General features: G+C 44.4%; 1 protein-coding gene across 1 annotated transcript; it reads left to right on the top strand.

The window, feature by feature from the left end:
- Window positions 1-129: 129 nt before the first annotated feature.
- On the top strand, window positions 130-7,485 carry LOC308353331 (spermatogenesis-associated protein 31D3-like; the record flags this gene model as incomplete). The annotated part of the gene is made up of 5 exons (XM_080820183.1): window positions 130-222; window positions 1,690-1,735; window positions 2,285-2,345; window positions 2,596-6,475; window positions 7,372-7,485. 5 exons carry the CDS (start codon window positions 130-132, stop codon window positions 7,483-7,485), a joined length of 4,194 nt encoding a protein of 1,397 aa, XP_080676309.1.
- Window positions 7,486-22,676: the final 15,191 nt, after the last annotated feature.

The raw sequence follows: 22,676 nt of genomic DNA, 5'->3' as shown, positions 1-22,676 counted from the left end.
TCCCTGTGGAGCAAGGAGCCAGATGTGGAGCTTGATCCCAGAACCCTCAGATCATGACTTGAGCTGAGGGCGGTTACTAAACCGACGGAGCCACCCGGGTGTCCCAGGCAAACACATTCTATATGAAAGATGGATCTGAGGACCTATGTGATCCTGAGTGTCAATGTCAGGGTACAAGCAAAACTTCCAGGTAGTCTTGCAGACTTTCAAGGCACGGACCTGGTAAGACCCAAGTCAAGGTCTCAAACGGTAAAGGGGGACCCAGGTAATATATGAATTATACATGGAACGACAGAAAATTTCACAAGTTTCATAAATGAGGAAAAGGAGTAGGAAAACAGGATGGCAGACCTGAAGGACTAGGAGGATGGAGGGGCCTTCGGAGCTAGTAGGTGGGGAGGGGCTGTGGACACACCTTGTTCAATTGTCCCCTCCCTCACCCTCAGAAACTTTTTGTGACAGGGCTCTGTGATGTAAGCCTGGGGAGGATATATATTCAGCGTGTGCACAGTATAGGCTGTCTTGCGATTCAGACAATGGAGTTCAAACACTGGAATGTTCTCTCATTTCTGAATAGCGACACTAAACCATGTCTGAGCTTTGGCTCAACATGCTTAGAGACTGATCCCAACTTCACCTTCCTGTGTGGGTTGGGATTGCTCCTTCTGTTCCTGTGCTACCTGGTGGGGATTCCATTTCCAACTTGGAAGACCAAAACCACCCAAAAGGTAAGAAATTCTTGGGCGGGGGGTGGGGAGGAATCAACATAGATTATTACGGTTTCCATTTCTAATCCCCAATTTTTTTCCTTTTTTTTTTTTTTAAGATTTTATTTAAGACAAAGCAAGAGAGCACAAGTGGGGTAGAGGGGCAGACGGAGAGCTTAGCAGGGAGTGCAATGTGGGGCTAGATCCCAAGACCTTGGAATCCTGACCTGAGCCCAAGGCAGACACTTAACCAACTGAGCCATCCAGGAACCCTAATCCCAGGTTTTAAACGGAGTTTGGTAGAGTGGGAGAAACACCTAAAACGGGAAGTCTTAAGAGAACAGACATTCACTCCTCTAGGAAAAGAGGCCTGGCAGGGGTAAGTGTTAAGAAAGGACGAAGCTTTCTACTTGAAACTACAGTCTATCTGGGTATGGGTGTGGTTCTTGGATAAAATCCCAAACACAGGGAATCTGTAGTCCTGGATTGGGGTATTTTGAGAGGATGGGGTCTGTGTAAGTGAACAAAGTTTCCCAGCACTCGATCATATCGAGTCACATTCCCATGTCCAGCATCACTCGATCAAGCCTTCCTTCATGCTGGGCTGATCAGGAGAACACTGCTAAGCCTCTGAGAAGACAGTGGTGTCTGAGCTATGACCTAGGATACAGGGTCCTACCTGAGGCAGCACAGATGTGACTGTTGGGCGTCCTTTTCCATGTCCTCATAGAACAAAGGACTTCTGACTGGCAATACCAAGTGTGGGCCTCCCAGACAAAGTCGTCCCCTCAGTTTTTCGAAGAAGTAAATCTTGACAACATTTTATCACCATAAAAACTGAAAAAAGCGAGGAACACAAAGTTCTGTTAAAGTCCTAGAATTCTTGGAAATGGTGGATAAAGAATGTTTCCATTTCCGAGAGAAGAGTAAGACATGGGTCCCACCCCCGCCCCTGCCCTCATTCTTTTCATTTTTCTTCTAGCGTCAGGGCAGAGCCAAGAGGAGGAGGAAAGGTGGGACTCTGGAAGGTAAGGTTCTGCCTATTCCACCTGAGCTCTCCAAGGCTGATCCTTGCTGTCCTCTCCATGAGGGCCCAGTCCAGGATCTCTGAGGATGCGAGCTGCTAGATACATCCCCTCAGAGGAGAGGCTCGTGGAAGTGCAGCCAGAATGCAAAACCCTTCTCAGATTCCCTGCTCTGACCATGACTGAGCATGAAGCAGTGATGGATCTGGACAATGAGTGCTGCCCAATAGGTGGCCATGTGAGATGACAAGAGTCAGAACTTCTGTCTCCTGACTTTGTGAAAGCTCTGTGACATCATGGATACTCAGGAGTCTTCCCCGACCTCTCTGCTTCACAGAGGTGGTCTGATCATCACATGGATAATTTACATGAAAGTACCTTATACAGGAAGCTAGATTACTAGCCAGCTTCACATCCTTGGCCATTTGCCCTCATCGATTGATTATTGGGGCTTTCAGAGTCCAACATCCCAAGGCTTTGCTGTAAGGGGACTCCTGTATTAATACCTATGTGTCTACTTTCACTGGATAACTCACTCTTCTGTTTCCTCAGATGGCAGATGGTACCAACGGGAAGTGGAGGAGACCCGGAAGCTGATCTCCATTTTAAGAAGGTGACCAGTTTTTCCCCTTGATCCTATTGCCTCTTAGAGCACGTTTTATGCAATTGCAGGATTCACTGCAGTCTGTCATAGCCATGGGGGGTGGGGGGGTTAGCCATAGGAACAGATATTGGGGAGAAGGCTACTGAGTGCACTGTCAAGTCATAAAGGTGGGGCATTGTGAAGGGGCAGCAGGCTTCAGGTGGCCCCTCCCTTGTCAGGCCTGCATGGCCTCCTCCCCTTGTTCTGGTCCTGGCTGCAGTTTTGCACCTCCTGTCTCCTGCAGCCCCCTTGGCCGGCATCATGATACCATCCAGTTTCGTCAACGGTTATGTCCAGACCCCTCCTGTGAGGTATGTAATAGCACAACTGCTGAGATCAACCGGCTGCTGTTCCTGCAGGCTCTGGAAGATTCTACTCCCTTGGCTTCCACAGCTCCTGTGACTTCTTCATCGTTCACTCTCTCCCCTGACTTCTCAGCAGTCCCTCCAGGAGAGCTAATCCCAGCTTCGCTGCCTGAGCCTTCCCCACCACCTGCCTCCATCGTCTCACCTAACCCAGTGATCCCTGTGGCTGATTTCTTTCCTCCCTCACCACCGGGTGATTCTCTGCCACCAGAGCCCTGTCCTCCCTTGGATTCCAAATTCCCACTGGACCGTTTCCCAGCCCAGCCCCCTGCCTTTCCACCACCTGTCCCACTCCATCATGCCCATTCGGTGGACCGTGGTGTCCAAACAGAGACAGTGGCTCTAAATACCGTATTCTCTCCGGAACCTACCCTTTCCCAAACTGTCAGCCCCTTACGGGAGTTGTCCCAGAGGGTGAATCCCACCGAGACCTTTGCTCGTCACCAAGCACCACCAACCCGGTCTGCTTCACCACCGCCAGACTGTCATTTAACTGTGACTCAATCTAAACCGATTTCCATCTCAAGGAAGCCTGTGCCAGAGAGCTCACCCCCACAGAGCTCTGGTGGGTTGTCTACTTATGTCCCAGCAATCACAGGCATTGACCCCTCCAGCTTGTCAGTTTTAGACCTCCCTCACTGGCAAACTCATGCCAAAGACTTCTTCCCTTCAACCCTGGCTCCACGTGATTTCCATCAAGGCCCCCATTCTTCAGAGGCTTCTTCCAGGGGAGAGCCTGCAGCCAACCTTGTAGAGCCTGGTAACCTCTCGCTTCTCAGCCCTGATGCCCCGGCACTTCTAGAGAAACAAGTCCAAAAGAGGTGTGACTTCGTCAGGGGGAAGGAAACAAAGGGTTCTTTTCCAAGGGAAAGAATTGCTGATAAGCACGAGTTGGCATCCCCCCTTCCTTTCTGGAGCAGCAAAGACCAATCAAAGGAGCTGCCTATGCATCAGCAGCGCCCATATCCTACAACCTTGGAGGAGGGCCATTTACAGCACACCCCCATCCAGTTCTTCTGGGGTCTCCAAACCCCGCACAGTGAGTCCTTTCCCCCTGCTGCTGATGCCTCAGATAACATCTCGAATGTCTCCCCAGAGCAGGAATCCCCAGTAGTTCCCCATCCACTTCCTCCATCCTTGCCTGAGAACCCGCCTCAACTCCTGCCTCAAACCCAGCCCCTACCCAGCCCTCATGTCCAGCCCCAGGCCCACCTTCAATCCCCACTCCCAATCCTGCCATCTGGCCCTCTACCCGACATCAAGATCTGTGGAGTGCGTGTTCACAGACCTCAGAATGAATCCCAGAGTCTCACGTCAACAGAAACGCACCATCTGGAATGGAACGTGTTGCAGAAGGTACAGAAACATGTGTGGGGTTTACCCACTGTAGTCCAAAGATCCCAGGAGGACTACTGTCCTTCAGCTCCTAACCCTTCTCTCAGCCACAAGGCCACCAAGGCCCAAGTTGTCATCTCTGTCCCTCCCGGACAGTTTCCCCTGAATGAAGAGCTTCGGAGAAAACTAGAGAGTCACCTTCGAAAGAGGCTCATCCAACACCGGTGGCGCCTGCCCCGCAGGATCTATGAGTGTCTCGCACTGATGAGCGGTCCGAGGACTCTTCCACAGCTCCCTGAGTCTCAGCGCCATGGCGGACGCTCGGAGATCTCTAATAAGAGTCAGATCAGATGGACTATGTCAAAAAGCGTGTATGTGGAGGACCCAGAAGGAATTCTGCCAGAGGACGGTGGCCTGGCAAAGTACGAAGATGACCTGGAGAAGGATCAGGGACACAACCCAGAGAATGATATGGGGTATGATTCTGAGAAAGAACTTAGAAGCCCATCCGTGAAAAACTCCACGGTGTCTGTGGAGACTATGGGTCAGAGACAACTTGAAAATGCCCTGAAGATACATTTACGCAGAAAGTCTGAGGAAATCAGTGAGGGTCAGTTGCCTGGGACTGTGCATAATTCATGGCATACTCTGAAGCAGACACCACTTCTTTCTGAGAGATCCCAGACTGAAATAAAACGGGGAAGTTTGCCACCATCAGAGGTTGAGGACTACTCCCTGAATTCCTTCCAGGAGCGTCCCTTTGTTGAACCTAGTGCAGCCCAGAAGCTGGAAGACCATATTAAAAGGCTTAAGAAGAGGGTGACTTGGGGCCTTCCCCCTAGGGTCCTTGAATCCACACAGCACTTTAAATCGAAAGAGTCCACATACTCCCTTGGTGGAAGCTTGAAATCTCTCCATGGAGACCAAGCAGGAACAGCAACTTCGGCCCCCATCCCAGATCATCCTCTCCCTGCCACCTCCACTGTGGGCAAGGAAGAACAGAGACTTCGGAGGCAATCGCCCTCTAATATCACCCATCAGTTGGCAGAGGATGCTCTGAAAACAAAGGCCGGCAGCCAGGCTCTTACCTCGGTCAGACAGGACACCTTAGGCAACAGACAGCCCCCAAGGCTGCCTACAAGGCAAGGGGCACTGAGACGTGGGCCAAAGGGTAAGAGTGCCAATTCTGGTGAGGGAAGAGGACAGCAACAAGACAGAAACTTGAAGAATCCAGAACCTGCTGTTGTGCCCCCAGAGTCCAGGGAGATATTCAGGACCAAGGAATTTCATACACATCAATCTCAACCTAGCATCTTGACAACCGACAAGCCAGTTAGCTCCCAAATTATACAGGGGAATGAGCATCAGGTCAAAACCACCATCCCACCAAACACACCCATTCCGCACGATCCTAAATCATTGCATGTCAAGGAACCACTCTTGCATGAGTTCAATCTTACCCTGGAGGACAGGGAGCGTAGCCAGGCCCAAGCCCCATACACTGGCCTGCCCCCTGCCTCAGATCATTTGCCTTATAAGGCCTCACTGACTCAGGGTGTCTCCCGCGGGGACACGAGAGCTTCCCAGGTGCTGCATGTCCATCCAGAGGACACAGGAATTACTATGGAACAGCATCAGGAGCCCTGGGTCCCTAAGCATGTCTTAAGGAGGTGCCAGAATAAGAATCCCCCACCGGCTGCAAAGGCCATGTGGCCTCCGGGTTCCAAGGCACAAGAGCGTGGTGGAGGGGATGCAGGACTGGGAACATGCCAACCGAGGACGAACAGGTTCCCTACTGAAGATGGGGCATCGAAGAAGAGGTTCCCTACTCAGGACGCGGTATGGAAGGTAAAGCTGGGAAGCCAGCCTTCCCAGACCCTATCACAGAAGGGTCAGCTGCCTCCTGAAAGCCTTTCCCAGAAGGGTCAGCCTCCTTCTGAAAGCCTTTTCAGAAAAAAGATGAGGGATTTTGTACAATGGCTTACTCCTGTTATAAAAGACAGACGGCAAGAAAACTCCCAGGAGAAGCGCAGTCCCCTATCATCTGTGGAAAGCAGAGGCCTACTTAACGGTAGAGCTGCCTTTCCCGTGATGCCCGAAGCTCCGAAAATCATGACAGCTGTTGGGAAGTTCCAAGAGGAGAGAATGGGGCGTCTGCGTGCAACAGGCAGCACCTGCCCTCAGCAGCCCATTCCCTCCCCAACCAAGTTTGGGAAAACTCAGCAGAAAGCACAAGTGCCGGCCCAGGCACAGCCTGTCCCGGGGTATCCTTTCAACTACCGGGTTCCCGCCCGTAAGGAGACAAATACCAGGTCCTGCCAGCAAGAAGCTGTCTTTGCTGGCCAAGGCCTTATTGGAAGTAACAGACAGCTCAGAAACAAGGACAGACAGCCCCAGAACGTTGGGGCATTTAAGGAGCAGCTACCGCATCAGAAGTATCCCCTCTCCGTGCCCCTCAGGGAGCCTGCGCCCCAGCGAAAGACCACCTGCGGGCATCAGGCTGCCCAGTGGCCTCCAGCCACTCTCACGACTCCTGCAGGCACTGTGGGCAAAGATGTGTCTCTACCACTTACTGCATCTCTACTATTTACACAGGAAACTTCTCCAGAATTTCCAGGGAGAGGGTTTGGGGGGGCATTTCCTACCCCAAAATAATCCCTTGTGAAGAATCAATATTTCTCTAGTAAACTGATGTCTGTTGTGTGTACTGTCTTGGGAGCATGGGTTTGGGGTAAATCAGTTCAGCTGTTACTGATTGCTTCCTTCGGCTTCTAAAAGGTGACCAATCTAATCTCCTGGACCTCTTGGGAAATATGTATCATGTGCTCCCCAAAGCCCCCAAAAGCCCATTCCCTCTCTGATGAAGTTTGCGGAGATGGGAGGGCTCTCCTGTCCCATGGCTTAGCCTTACTGAAAATGTATAGTAGCTCACACCTCTCCCCTCATTGAATGTTTCACACCCTTTACAGTAAGTCTTCTATATCTGAGGAGGATCAAAGACGGGCATAGTTATCAGAAAATAATGATTAAGACACAGTTGCTACTTCACTGTTATTGTGTTACAGTAGCTTAATCATTACTTAGAAGTCAGTGGTCCGAGGATCCCACAGGTGGATGAACTCTGAATGGGAGTGTTTTCGGGGGGGCGGGGTGTTGTTCGGCTTGATCTTGGGCTGGTTGGGGTAGCGTCAAAGAATACCCTAGATGCTGCTGAAGAATCTGTCCTGTGAGTCACGTTACACTTGACATTGAGGTTTCCCACTGGAAGTGCTTCCCTTCCCTGGGTGTGTCCTCAGGCTGCTGGACTGAGGATGTTTTTTGCAGAACAAAAGCATCACTTAGCTGTTAGTGGTAGCAATGTTGACAAGGCAGCTACCACCTTCCAGGATAAGACACCTTTGAAGAAGTGAAAGGTGAAAGAGGGACCTTGCTGGTAGAACAAAAGTTTATGTCTAATCATCCCCTTCTCAGGACCCTGTCCCGCTCCCCTCCTTCCTCAGTCTGATCCAGGCACCGCCACTTTAAGGCAGACTGGAATCTGGCACAGCCTACCGATGCCTTATACCAAAAAGGCATGGTTCTGTTCCTTGAGTATGCAAGCAATACCTGCAGGCTGTCAGGCATGGCATCCCCTTTGGGGGAAGGTGATCTCGGTGGCTGCCTTCCATCCACACTCGATGGCAATATATAAGATACTGCCTTTACTATGGCTAGGCTGGCGGTATGCCACCTTCAATATTCACGGCCTTAGTGGAGCCTTGGTAGCTCTTCCCCAGAAGACGTGCAACTTATGAACCAGAGGTGAGTTCTAGACTGTGTACCAGGATACAGATGTTTGGAGACTTATCATGGAACTCCGTGGAATGCTTTCTTTTGGGGGGAGGGGGGTAGCCAAGAAGGCACACATTCCCACACTTAAAACAGGGCTCTGGAGGGAAGGGAACTCCACCTCAGACCGGGACTCAAAATGGGGTGAGTGTGCTAGAGAACACCTGAGTAGTCTTCTGGACAGTCTCAGGACTTCTCAGTGCTAAAACAAAAAACCAGATGTCCATGACCTCTCTCAGTACCACACGTGCAGCTTCTTGTCCCGGTTATCATTGGCCCTACACTATCTGAATGTTGGGGTCACAGAAAGAATGCAGAGCTGACGCTGTGGAGTCACTGAGGGGGACAATAGATGGGAAGGGGCCCCGGGCAGGGAACCCGAAGAGGTGAGGCGGGGGTACAGGAGGCTCTAACATCTATGCGGACAGATCAGCCAGTAACCCAGCCTGCCGGTTCCTACATAATCTCGTTTTAGAGTCCATTATGGCCAATGCAGTGCACTTTGTGCCACCCTGTAGAGCTTATTCCCGGCAATACTTCTGCCATCGGGAATACCACGTAGTCTGACACTCTGTGCCTCTGCCTCATGCCCCTGTCCTTCCAGCTTATAGGTCCCTGTTAATTTTTCGACTCCACATCATCCACTTTCCACTTCTTGCCTATCCAGCAAGGCCTTGTTCTTCCTTTCCTCACTGATGGCTTGTCAGGTAACCAACATGTAAAAAGCACCAGTCCAGCATAGGAAATAGAGTCCATGGTACTGTAACAGCATGACATGTGGTAGCTGCAGTCGTTGCAGTTGATGGAAAGAATTCAAACATCTGTCAACTGAGAAATGGGCAAATAAATTATAACATATCCCTATGATATAATATTTTTTGGAATAAAAAAGCCCAATCGACTGGAAGAGATTATGCTGAGTGAAATAAGTCAAACAGAGAAAGTCAATTATCATATGGTTTCACTTATTGGTGGAGCATAACAAATAATATAGAGGACAAGGGTAGATGGAGAGGAGAAGGGAGTTGAGGGAAATTGGAAGGGGAGGTGAACCATGAGAGACTATGGACTCTGAAAAACAACCTGAGGGTTTTGAAGGGGCGGGGTGGGAGGTGGGGGAACCAGGTGGTGGGTATTAGGGAGGGCACAGATTGCATGGAGCACTGGGTGTGGTGAAAAAACAATGAATACTGTTACGCTGAAAATAAATAAAAAATTAAAAAAAAAAGAAACAAAGCAAAAAACAAAACAAACAAACAAACAAAAAAAAAGCCCAATCCATGTCACAACAGGGATTGAACCTTGAAAACATATTAAATGAAAGAAGCCAGTCACTAATGACCACATATGATTCTATTCATATGAATTATTCAGAATAGGGAAATCTAGAAGCCGAAAGTAGTTCATCTTAGAGCTGGAGGGAGGAGGGGAGAGGAGAATAATAGCGAAAGCTGCAAATTTGTTTCTCTTAAGTCATGACAATGTTTTAAAATTGACTGTGGTGAAGCATATACTGAAAATTAAGAAATTATACATGTTAAATGGGTGAATTTTATGATATGTGAGTTGTATTTCAATGAAGCTGTTAAAACAAAGCATTTAAAAATAAATGCTTAAAAATGACAAGAAGGGGAGCATAAAGGCCAAAGGTTGTCAACACATTTTTGGAAGATGGAAGTCTAGTGGAGGACTGGTAATTGACTAGCAGAGCAAACAAAGTGCTGGCAAATCAATCCACACTGCAAAACCCAGGTGAGGAGCAACCTGTTGGCACTAGAGAAAAAGGAAATTAAGTGTGCCATGTTAGTAAGCAATGTTGATGTTGAATTTTTGTTCTTTGTTGTTTGTTTTATATTGCAAATAATGTCTAAAATCTTTTTTTTGAGTGGGGGTGCTCTTTGCCAAATTTGTAAAACCTTGTTGAAATGTTCGCATGTTTCAAATGTGCAGAGAAGATTCCACGTTTCTTGCATTGGACAGAACTTGAGACAACTATTCTAAAGTTGGCATTGCACACATCTGGGGTTGGGGGTATGGTGGAGGCAGTAGCTTCTGGAATCAAAGCCAGAAGTCTCAAAGGTTGGGTTAAATTCATTTTTAAAATGTATTTGAAAATAAAGTTGTGGAAAAGTTGCATAGATGGAAAAGCCATAGATGGTAAAGCCATATACCCTTTATCCAGATGTACCTATTAAGATTTTGACCAGTTTACAATCTCTCTCTCCTTTTCTCCTTCCCCTTCTCTACATATAGGAAGACATATATATGTCTATGAAAACTATGCATACATTCTTGAATATTTGAGAATACATTTCATGCATCATGCACTTTCTCCCTGACTATTTCATAGTGTATTCCTTATGAAAAAGAATATTCTCTGACAGCACAATTATCTCCTTTGGTAAATTTCACATTGATGTAAAACTTTTAACTATTGCCCCACTCCAATTCCTTTTTTATCAACTTATCAAGTAATGTCCTGTGCATGTGTGTGTCTGTGTTTGTATAAACCTCCTTACAGGATTTAGTCTAGAATCACATACTGCATCCAGTTGCTGTGTATCTTTAGTTTCCTTTAATTGGGATCAGTTTCTCAGCCTCTTTTAGAACAAGGCCAGGTTTGAAAAATCAATTCAGTGTGCCATATTTATAACCCCTTCATACCTGGAAATTTTTTTGGGTGGAACTTATCTTGCTCAGATTTTAAAGGATGTTTTTATAGTTGTGAATACTAGAGGCCTATTTGAAAACAATTCCAGTAATTTAAAAATATGTGGAGGGATTTTTCTTAACAGACATGCGTCCTGCAGTCAAGGGAGGGTATGTGAAGTGGGCGGGCTAGAAGTGTACTTTCCTTTGGGAGAGACAATGGTGAAGCTGTGGACACAGTTTAAGAGAGGAAAAGAAGGCTGTCATTATTGGCAAACCCTCCTCATATGGGAGGGAAAGGATTGGGTGTCTAGGGCTAAGACTGATTCATCAGGGAGGGAATGTAGGCAAGTCAAGTAAGGAAATGATACAGGGCTTAATCTCAACAATTTATAATTTAAATAATGAAGCCATAATGGTTTCAACTATTAAATGACTAGGTAGCATGGGGAGAAGAAATAAATACATATAACCATCAAAAAATGACATTATCATTTAAAATTGGTAGAGATGACAATAAGGTATTTTGGTGAAAAGTTAAGGTAGAAGGTATGTGGGAAAAACACTTTTCATGGAAGAAATAAACATAGGTGTCATTCAAAAATCCAAAAGGTATTGCTAGGTATCGTCACAATTGTGCTCATTAGACATTATGATAGAGGAGCCCACTTCCTAAATCAAGGTGAGTTTGGTCTGCTGTGATGCAGCACACTTGCTCTGTAAAATAAAGGAACCTTTAAAAATGTTGGGGGGGGGGCACCTGGGTGGCTCAGTGGGTTAAGTCTCTGCCTTCGGCTCAGGTCATGATCTCAGGGTCCTGGGATCGAGCCCCAAATCAGGATCTCTGCTCAGTGGGGAGCCTGCTTCCCCCTCTCTCTCCCTGCCTGCCTCTCTGCCTACTTGTGATCTCCTTCCCTGTCAAATAAATAAATAAAATCTTTAAAGAAAAAAAAATGTTGGGTGGAGAAGGTGGACTGGACAGAGAGGAAAGAGGGAGCAGCAGGGAGAGACACTATATGTGTAGAAGAGAACCTATATGGCGTGAATAGCCTAAGAGGGATTTGGGGAAATGAAAGAATTACTAAAAGTGTTTAAGTTGTTTGCCTCAGTTCCATGGATATGTCGTGCCCTTGTCTCCCTCTTTGTCGTGCTTTCTGTTCCTTGGTACAGGCTATTCTGCTTTCTCATGCTTTTCAGTGAACCTTTTGAATACTTTTGAGGAGCTATGGGGGTGGGGCTGCTGCTGAGTCTATTTCTGGCATCATACAGGGAAAAAATGCTTGAGGGAGATCTGCAGCTGAAGGCAGAGTAGATCTTGAGAATGTAAATCCCGGGGTAGAGCAAACCTTCAGAGATGAATTGAGGTCCAAAGTGAGATCACCAAGCAGTGAGAAGGGTCTCAGGTAATATCAGGGTAACAGGGGACCGAGAACATTTCACTAATGTAAATATATGATATGGGACTAGGTGGAGCAGGAAGGTAGGCTGGAGGCATCTAACAGGCCAGGAAGGATGGACACATCTGTTGGGCTGGATAGTGGGGGAAGGGTTGCATGTGAGTTTCTCTCTCCTGTGCTGTCTCCTCCCCAACACTCAGGAGTCTTTGGTGTCTGTACTAAAGCCCTGTGATGTGGGCCTGGAACTCTAGTCTAGCACATGGATTCTCCATGCCCAGCTGCCTGAGGCAGCAGTGCATTTGCAATGATGTGAATCATCTTTGTCTGAGAAGCCTTATTGCACCATGGCTGAACTCCAGTTATACTTGCTCAGTCTTCCCATCCTTGTCTTCCTGGGTCGGGTGGGTTTCCTCCTCCTGGTGCTGTGCTACCGAAAGAGGAAGCTGTGTTTACCAGTATTTTGGAAACAGAAATTCAATCATGTAAGTAAAGTCCCTCAGAGATACTAAACCTTTCTTTTCAAATAGATGAATTCAAAACAACTTCCAAATGATGCTTTTGCTGAATCTTACAAATACTAAGTATTTTGTTTTTTTTTTTTTATTCTATTCTATTTAATTTTATGAGTCTCTATGCTCAGTGTAAAGCCCAAGACAGGGCTTGAACTCATGACCCTGAGATCAAGACCTGAGCTGAGACCAAGAGCCAGATGCTTAACCGCTTGAGCCACCTAAGCACCCCTTCAGTTGTATTTTAATTTTCATTTGGTTTAAAATAGTTTTTTTCTTTTGAGTCTTTCTTGGCCTGTGTATTAGTAGTGTGTCATTTAATCTAATCTAAACATGTTGGGATTTCCAGCTATCTTTCTGTAGTTGATTCCTAGTTTAAGTCTATTATGGTCTGAAAACATACTGTGTGTGATTTCTATTTTATATTTGTTAAGGTGTGTTTTGTGGCCTTGAATATGGTCCATCTTAGTGAACATTCCATGTGAACTTGAGAAGTTTGTGTATTCTGTGGTTGGATGAGGTATTCTATAAATGTCAATTAGAGCAAGTTGATTGATGATGTTGTTTGGGGCAACTATATCTTTACTGGTTTTCTGCCTGCTGAATCTGCCCATTTCTGATAAGCGCTGTTGAAATCTCCAACAGTAACAGTGGATTCATCCATTTTTTCTTGCAATTATAATAGTTTTTGCCTTACATATTTTGACACTATGTTGTTACATGTGTACCTGTTAAAGAGTGTCCTATCTTCTTGGAGAATTGACCTCTTTGCTGTTTGTAATGCTCTTCTTTACCCCTGATAATTTTGCTTGTTGTGAAGTTTGCTTTGTCCAAAAGTAATAGAGTGACTCCTGTTTTCTTTTCATTAGTGTTAGCATGGTACATTTTTCTCTGTCCCTTTGCTTTTAATCTATCTATATCTTTGTATTTAATGTGGGTATTTTATGGACAACATATAATTGGGTCTTGTTTTTTGTTTTGTCTTGTCTTTTTTTTTTTTTTTTAATCTGCTCTGACAGTCTCCTCTTTTAATTGGTGAATTTAGACCACTTCCATTTGGTGATTTTTAAATATAGTTGGATTAAAATCTCTACCTTTTCCATACTATTTTGCTATTCATCATACCTATTCTTCCCCTCTTTCTCTGTTTTTTTTTCTTTTTCTGAGGGTTTTGAAGGGGCGGGGGGGTGGGAGGTTGGGGGAATCAGGTGGTGGGTATTAGGGAGGGCATATATTGCATGGAGCACGGGGTGTGGTGCAAAAACAATGAATACTGTTACGCTGAAAATAAATAAAAAATTAAAAAAAAAAAAGACGTGCAAAGAAAGTGAGACCTCAGGATCCCAAAGCAAGAAAATGCAGAAGTGAGGACTCAGGAGTAGGGACATTTGTAGGCAGAAAGAAGAGCCACTGCGTTGAGGACAGAAAATGAGAGAGTGCTTCCCCAACTCTGTCACAAAATGAACAGTTTCCTTTTGAAGTTACTTCAGAAAAAAGATGAGGCAATTTTGTCAGTGGATCAATTCCAAGAAAAAAATCATAGGGCATCAAGAAAGTCCTCAGCAGGGCGCCTGGGTGGCTCAGTGGGTTGGGGACTCTGCCTTTGGCTCAGGTCACGATCCCAGGGTCCTGGGATCAGGTCCCGCATTGGGCTCTCTGCTCAGCAGGGAGCCTGCTTCCTCCTCTCTCTCTCTGCCTGCCTCTCTGCCTACTTGTGATTTCTGTCTGTCAAATGAATAAAATCTTAAAAAAAAAAAAAGAAAGTCCCTAGCAAAAAGCCAAGTTCATGTCCACCTTAGCACAGCACCAAGACCCAGTTGAAAATGTGGCTACTTTTGGGAGTGATCAGCTTCCTGAAGCTCACAAGCTCACTTGGGAAGGTCCTAGAAGAGAAGCTGGCACATATGTATGGATGTGAGGCCTCAGAGTTAAGCCAGCAGCAGGAGGATGTACAGGCCCAAATAAGGCCTGACAAGTTACATCCCTCCACTTATAAGACTCTCTCTGACCCACAGCAAGAGAAACAGGCAAGTATCAAGTCCTGCAGCCAAGAAGCTCTCTGTGCTGACCAGAACCATCTTACAAGTGTCAGACAGAACAGAGACAAGGTCAGACATCCCCAGAAAGCTGAGGCCTTCAAAGATCAGCTGTTATGCCAGAGTCAACCCCCTTCTTCTCTGGCCTCTGGGGAGTCTGTGCCTCATCCAAGCCCCACCTGTGTGCATCAAGTATGCCAGGTCCTTTGGGCCACCAGGGGTGACCCTAACAAAAGTACTGTGTTTAGCAATTTCACTCTTCTACTCAAGCAGAAAATGCTTCTCCAGCACTTCCAGGGAGAAAAATTTCCCTAAAGAAATAATTCAGTCCTTGTTGAGAAAGCCTCACAGTTTTCATGACAATATATCCTCTGATGAGAACAACCTTCAGTACAAGCAAGAATATTAATCCTCCTCAATAAACGTTTCTTCTAATAGAGAGTGGTGTTCTCTGTGTGTTGCACAGAGACTGGGGCTGGGGCTTGCACTCAGGGAAAGGAAGCAGTGCATTCAACTCCTAATGATTAACTCTTTTGGCTTCTACAAGTGCACCAGTCCCTTGTAAGAAGCCAGACAGTAGCCTTCTCAGTTTCATCCTGGGGTTATTTGATCCTGCTCTGATGTCCTATATTTAAAACATTTACTTTTTTAAAAAATTTGTTTGCTTTGTTTTGTTTTGTTTTGTTTTTTCATAAAAAGTACAAAGAGCTTACTCTGAAAACCTTCAGGCCTTTACAAATAGTGAGAAAAACCTTTACAGTGTAGAACGTGACTCAAACTCTTTTCATCAGCTCCCAAATTACCTGTCGAGTGGGATGAGTTACTGTCATCTAGGCCTCACCTCCTGGAGGATACTCAGGCTTATTACAGCCCAATGATACCATTTCAACATATGAGCATATGGTATAGTCTTTGAGCATGAAGAGAGTACGTACAGGGATGTTGCCAGGGACACTGTCATCCTGTATGGTGCCTGCCTTCCCAGACATGCAACATTTTATACCAAGGTTACAGTATTTGAGGGGTGCATTAATTATCTATAGCTGTGTAATGGATATTCCAAAATTTAGTGGTAAAAAATACATACTTATTATGTCATGGCTTTTGTGGGTCTGAAATTCAGGCAAGGCCTACCTGGATTCTCTGTTTCAAGGCTGCAATTAAGATGTCAGCTACATTCTCATCTGGAGGCTTGACTGGGGAAGGACCAACTCCTGTACTCATTCACACAGTTGCTGGAAGGATGCAGTTCCTCAAAGTCTGCTGGAATGTGATCATCAGTACCTTGCTGGCTCTTGGCTGGAGCTCGATGGTTCCTTGTCATGTGGGCTTCTCCAGCATGGCAGTTTACTTCATCAAAGCAAGGAGAGAGTCTGCAAACAAGACAGAAGTTATGATCTTTTGTAAACTAATGGAAATGACATCCCATTACCTTTCCTTTTTTCTATTAGTCAGAGGCAAATCACTAAGTCCAGCTTATGCTCAAGGGGAGGGGTAATTACATAAGAGTGTGAACATCAGGAAGTGGGGATGATTGGAATCTTCTTAGAAGTCTTCCTAATGCAAGGGTTTCTTCTTGGGCACCCTATTCAGTTTGCTGAAGCAAAAGTGGCCAAAGGTGCCATGTGGATTTTTGTCCTCATTCATATCCAAGTCATCAAGGTCAAATCTGTTTCATGGCTAAATGGAGTGGCAGCTGGCAAGTAAACAACAAAGTGACTGGAGCATCCAAAGAAGGAAGAAAAGGTGGTACAGAGAGGTAAAGTTAGTATGGGTTCATCCTGAATGGTAAAATAAAATAAGCCCTCAGAACCATCTGACTTACCAGTATTCAGACTTAGAGGGGAGGAAAAACTAGGTGTAATATGGTTCATCCTGGCTCTATCACAGTCTCTTCACTTTGCCCTAGGTCCCAGACCATAAGTCTACATAAGTAACCTTCAGCTTCTGTAGACCTGGCCACACTTATAGAGGAAGGAAACCCTACAGTTTGCAAGGTTTAAGTTCTGTTCTTATTAATATATTTAATACAGTACATCCATCATTTCAAATTAAATTCTTATAGCTTGAACATCAGAGAGAATGGGTCACCCAATTGATGGAAAAGCGAGTACTAGGGATCTCAGAGTATGTAACTCCGGTTTTGAGATATTTTCCTTGTTTTTATGGCTTGAAGACTTCTAACCAAGGGAGATGTGAAGGCTCAAATGGGCTGAGTTAATGGCCTTGGGTCACATAACAAGTCATATCTAATGTCTATTGTTTCCATTCAGAGAAACACTGGATGATGTAATGAGACAGACTTTGCACACTCAGAACATATAGGAAGTCATCTGTACAAATTACATGATGATACCATCCACGAGTGATCTCATACATTTGTTCTGCTTCTAGGATTGTTTTCCTTTCTTCCAGATTCCTGCTCCAATGGGAAAGCATCATGATCAAAAAAGTAAGAATTATATTAGCTGAAAAATGATTGGAGAGATGAGGATTAATTTCTCTAGAAAAAGATGTGCTTTGTGCCCACACTCAGGATCACAGTGTTATGAAATTTCAGGAGAGTGTCATTTACACATTAGTGATATAGTCTGGTGCCCAAAGAATTGTCCCTGACATATAATGCAATGGGAATGGGTTACCCGAATTTTTCAACCTCAAGCTTAAACTCTAAACCGAATGTCAGGGTGGACAAAAATGCATGGATTGGTACCTTGATGTTGACTGGGCATGGGGACCCCAGATCCCAGCTTCAAGCATTGTGAATTTCTCTGGTGCCAGGTGGTGTCTAAGGCAATCAGGTTCCTTGAGGCAGCCATCAGAAGGATTAACACAGATTTGTGCCCCAATTGGCAGTTGCAGTGAAGGAGCCCAGGCTATCTGAAGGGGCGCTTCTCTTGAGGCTTTTCGCCTAGAGCTTCCACTGGCCCTGGATCAGAGCCTAAACTAGGCTATTTTACTGGGGTCACAAGGCCACATTTGTTTTTTTATTAGGAAGGCCAAGTGGCAGGTTCAGAGACTTGTAGAGGCTGCCTCCTTATTTCTTCCAGGAGACTCAAGGTCTGTTCTTTCCTTCATTGGTGGGGGAGGGGAAGCAGGGAAATAACTGATTCTTTTTTTTTTTTTTTAAGATTTATTTGACATAGAGAGATAGAGAAAGCACACACAAGCAGGGAAGCAGCAGAGGGAGGAGGACAAGCAGACCCTCTGAGCAGGGAGCCCAACGCGGGGTTCAATCCAGGACCTTGGGATCATGACCTGAGCTCAAGGCAGATGCCTAACCGACTGAGCTACCCAGGCACCCCAGAACTGATTCTTATATAAGTGTAGGAGTGCTTCCTTGTGTAGAGGAGGTTGGGCAGGCAATGATAAGAGTGGGTAATTTTCCTCTGTAGGGATTCTTTCCCACCTTTAAGCAGCCTTCATTTGAGGTAGGATAATTTACTAAGCTATTGATAGCTGCTTCTATTCCCTGCCAGAGGGGACTCCAGAAGGAATAAAAGTTAACTTTCCCTTTTGTCTTAGAGGAAGTTCGGAGCTTCTGGTCTTATGGGTTATTAATGGTTTTCATATTTCCTGACCCCAAAGACAAGTTGTGAGACTCCTGTTGTATAGTCCTGTCCAGACTCTTACATGAGAGGAAAATTTTTACCAGGTGTTCCCAGGAGAGAGGAGACAGGGGTTGACATAGGTACTGGGTTGAAAGGAGAGTTACCTAAAGGTACCAGGGGCTCTAGTGACTTGATACTAATGGTGTAAAGATGAGTTCCTAAGTGTGTTCTGTGTGGAAGTCTCTAGGAGATAGCACAATTTTTCTTTTCTCTTTCTTTCTTTTTTCTGTGTGTGAGTTTTTTCTAAATTTTTATTGTGTTATGTTCGTGACTATACATCATTAGTTTTTGATGTTGTGTTCCAAGATTCATTGTTTACATATAACACTCCTGTTATATGTAACATTGTTGCTCTGCTGCTCCATGCAATACATGCCCTCCTTAATACCCACCATGAAGCTCACCCATTCCTCCACCTCCCTCCCCACTAAAAACCTCAGTTTGTTTCTCAGAGTCCCTAGTCTCTCATGGTTCGCCTTCCCCTCCAATCCCCCCCTTCGCTTTTCCTTTCCTTCTCCTAATGTCCTCCATGTTATTCCTTATGTTCCAAAAGTAAGTGAAACCATACGATAACTGACTTTCTCTGTTTGACTTATTTCACTCAGCATAATCTTCTCCAGTCCCATCCATGTTGATGCAAAAGTTGGGTATTCATCTTTTCTGATGGCTGAGTGATATTCCATTGTATATATGGACCACATCTTCTTTATCCATTTGTCTGTTGAAGGGCATCTCGGCTCTTTCCACAGTTTGGCTCTTGTGGACATTGCTGCTATGAACATTGGGGTGCATATGGCCCTTCTTTTCACTACATCTATATCTTTAGGGTAAATACTCAGTAATAGCACAATTTTTCTAAGGGATGAAATGATGTTTGCTGAGATGAATGATCATCATGCTGCATTACCTTGGGAGCTGCAGCAAAATATTGCATTGCCCACAGTTGGCATAGAGGTTATACAACCACTGGCCTTTCAATGGGCCAAAGGAGCTTGCACAATCAAAATCCCAGTGGCAACCACAACGGACTCAAGGGCAGAGTCTCTTTCTTACATATTTGCCTGATTGTGAATATTTGCCTGATAGCAAAAGCCTCTCCCCCATCCCCATTGCCAGTAATGACTAATATTGTATACCTTCCTTTAACATGGGGTCTGTGAGCCAGATTTATTTTAATTTAGAAAAATTAGGTACTGATTGCTGTACTTCAATTTTGCAAGACATGCTTTTATGTATATAATCCTATTTAATATTTACAATCCTTCAAAGTAGATTACTTTTCAATTTTTTTTTACTTAAATTCAAATAATTAACATATAATGTATTATTGGTTTCAGATGTAGAGTTCGGTGATTCATCAGTCTTATGTAATACCCAGTGCTCATTACATCCACGCCCTCCTTAATGTCCCTCATGCAGTTACCCCATCCTCTCACCTCCCTCTCCCCTCCAGCCACTGTCAGTTTGTTTCCTGTGATTAAGAGTCTCTTATGGTTTGTCTACCTCTCAGATTTCATTGTTTTATTTTTTCCTCTCTTCCCCTATGATCTTCTGTTTTGATTTTTAAATTCCATATATGAGTGATATCATATGATAATTGTCTTTATATGATTGACTTATTTCACTTAGCGTAATACCCTCTCGTTCCATCCATGTCATTACAAATTGCAAGATTTAATTTTTTTGATGGCTGAGTAGTATTCCTGTGTGTGTGTGTGTGTGTGTGTGCGCATGCACGCATGGGCGCACGTGTGTGTGTCTGTACCACATCTTCTTTATACATTCACCTGTCAATGGACATCTGGGCTCCTTACATAGTTTGGCTATTGGGGACACTGCTGCTATAAACACTGGGATGCAGGTGTCCCTTCGGATCACTACATTCACATGTTTGGGGTAAATACCCAGTATTTGTTAAGTCAAAGGGCCTATTTTTAAATTTTTGAGGAAGCTCCATATTGTTTTCCAGAGTGGCTGCACCAGCTTGAATTCCCACCTACAGTGTATGAGATTCCCCTTTTCCTGCATCCTCACCAACATCTGTCACTTCCTGATTTGTTAATTTTAGCCATTCTGACTGGTGTGCGATGGTACTTCATTGAGGTTTTGATTTGTATTTCCCTGATGACAAGTGATATGGAGCATTTTTTTCATGTGTCTTTTGGCCATTTGTATGTCTTCTTTGGAGAAATGTCTGTTCATGTCTTCTGCCTTTCTTGATTGGATTATTTGTTTTTTGGGTGATGAGTTTGATAACTTCTTTATAGATTTTAGATACTAGTCCTTTATCTGATATGTCATTTGCAAATATCTTTTCCCAATCTATCAGTTGTCTTTTGGTTTTGTTAACTGTTTCCTTTGCTTTGCAAAAGCTTTTTATCTTGAGGCAGTCCAAACAGTTCATTTTTGCCTTTGGAGATGTGTCTAGCCACGTCGAATTGTGTCAAGAAGTTGCTGTGGCTGAGGTCCCCAGAGGTTGCTGCCTGGTTCTCCTGTAGATTTTGATGGATCCCTCTCACATTTAGGTCTTTTATCCACTTTGAGTCTATCTTGTGTGTGATGTAAGGAAATGGCCCAGTTTCATTCTTCTGCATGTGGCTGTCCAATTTTCCCAACACCATTTGTTGAAGAGACTGTCTTTTTTCTCTTGGATAGTCTTTCCTGCTTCATCAAAGATTAGTTGACCTTAGAGTTGAAGGTCTATTTCTGGGTTCTCTATTCTGTTCCACTGATCTATGTGTCTGTTTTTGTGCCAGTACCATACTTTCCTGATGATGACAGCTTTGTAATAGAGCTTGAAGTCCAGAATTGTGATGTCACAAGTTTTGGTTTTCTTTTTCAACATTCTGTTGGCTATTCAGGGTCTTTTTTGGTTCCATACAAACTTTAGGATTATTTGCTCCTCCTCTGTGAAAAAAAAATTGATGGTGTTTTGATAGGGATTGCATTGAATGTATAGATTGCTCTAAGTAGCAAGGACATTTTAACAGTAATTGTTCTTCCAAACCATGAGCATGTTTTTTTTTTTTCCATTTCCTTGTGTCTTCCTCAATTTTTTTCATGAGTGTTCTATAGTTTTCAGAGTAGAGATCCTTTGTCTCTTTGGCTAGGTTTATTCCTAGGTATCTTATGGTTTTTGGTGCAATTATAAATGGGATCAACTCCTTAAATTCTTTTTCTTCTGTCTTATTGGTAGTGTATAGAAATGCAACTGATTTCTGGGCAATGATTTTCTATCCTGCCACTTTGCTGAATTCATGTACAAGGCCTAGCAATTCTGGGATGGAGTCTTTTGGGTTTTCCATGTAGAATATCATGTAATCTGCAAAGAGTGGGTGCTTGCCTTCTTTGCAGAATCAGATGTCTTTTATATCTTTTTGTTGTCTGATTGCTGAGGCTAGGACTTCTAGCACTATGTTGAACAGCAGTGTGATAGTGGCCATCCCTGCTGTGTTCCTGATCTTAGGGGCAAAGCTCTCAATTTTTCCCCATTGAGAATTATATTCACTATGGGCTTTTTGTATATGGCTTTTATGATATCGAGGTATGTTCCCTCTATCCCTATAATGTGAAGACTTCTAATCAAGAAAGGATGCTGTACTTTTGTCAAATGCTTTTTCTGCATCTATTGAGAGGATTATATGGTTCTCATCTTTTCTTTTATTTATGTAGGCATCAAATTGATTGATTTGTGGATATTGAACCAACCTTACAGCCCAGGAATAAATCCAGCTTGGTCATGGTGAATAACTCTTTTAATGTACTGTTGGATCCTGTTGGCTAGTATTTTGATGAGAATTTTGGCGTACGTGTTCTGGTCCATAATTCTCCTTTTTGGTGGGGTTTTGTCTGGTTTGGGTATCAAAGTAATTCTGGCCTCATAGATACAGTTTGGAAGTTTTCCTTCTTTTTCTATTTTTTAAAACAGCTTCCAAAGAATAGGTATTAATTCTTTTTTAAATGTCTGGTAGAATTTCCCTGAGAAGCCATCCAGCCTGAGTTCTTGTTTTTTGGGAAATTTCTGATTATTGCTTCAGTTTCCTTGCTGGTCATGGGTCTGTTCCGGTTTTCTAGTTCTTCCTGTTTCAGTTTGGTAGTTTATATGTCTCTAGGAATGCATCCATTTCTTCCAGATTCCCTAATTTTTTGGCATATATTTGCTCATAATATGTTCTTAAAATTGCTTGCATTTCTTTGGTTGTGATCTCTCCTCTTCCATTCATGATTTTATTTATTTGGGTCCTTTCTCTTTCCTTTTTGGTAAGTCTGGCCAGGAGTTTATCAATCTTATTAATTCTCTCAAAGAACCAGCTCCTAGTTTTGCTGATCTGTTCTACTGTTCTTTTGGTTTCTATTTCATTGATTTCTGTTGGGTTAAGCACCCAACTCTTAGTTTCAGGTCAGGTCATGTTCTCAGAGGCTGTGGGATGGAACCCTGCATTGGGCTCCACCCTCAAGTGGGGAGTCTGATTGAAGATTCTCTTCCTCTGTCCCCCTCAACTCATGCACATGTGTGCTATCTCTCAAATAAATATTTTTAAGGGATGCCTGGGTGGCTCAGTCAGTTAGGC

Source organism: Martes martes (assembly GCF_963455335.1).
Source record: "Martes martes genome assembly, chromosome: 12".
NCBI lineage: Eukaryota > Metazoa > Chordata > Mammalia > Carnivora > Mustelidae > Martes > Martes martes.
The sequence above is the reverse complement of the archived record's forward strand: the minus strand, read 5'-3'. Positions and strand labels throughout refer to the sequence as shown.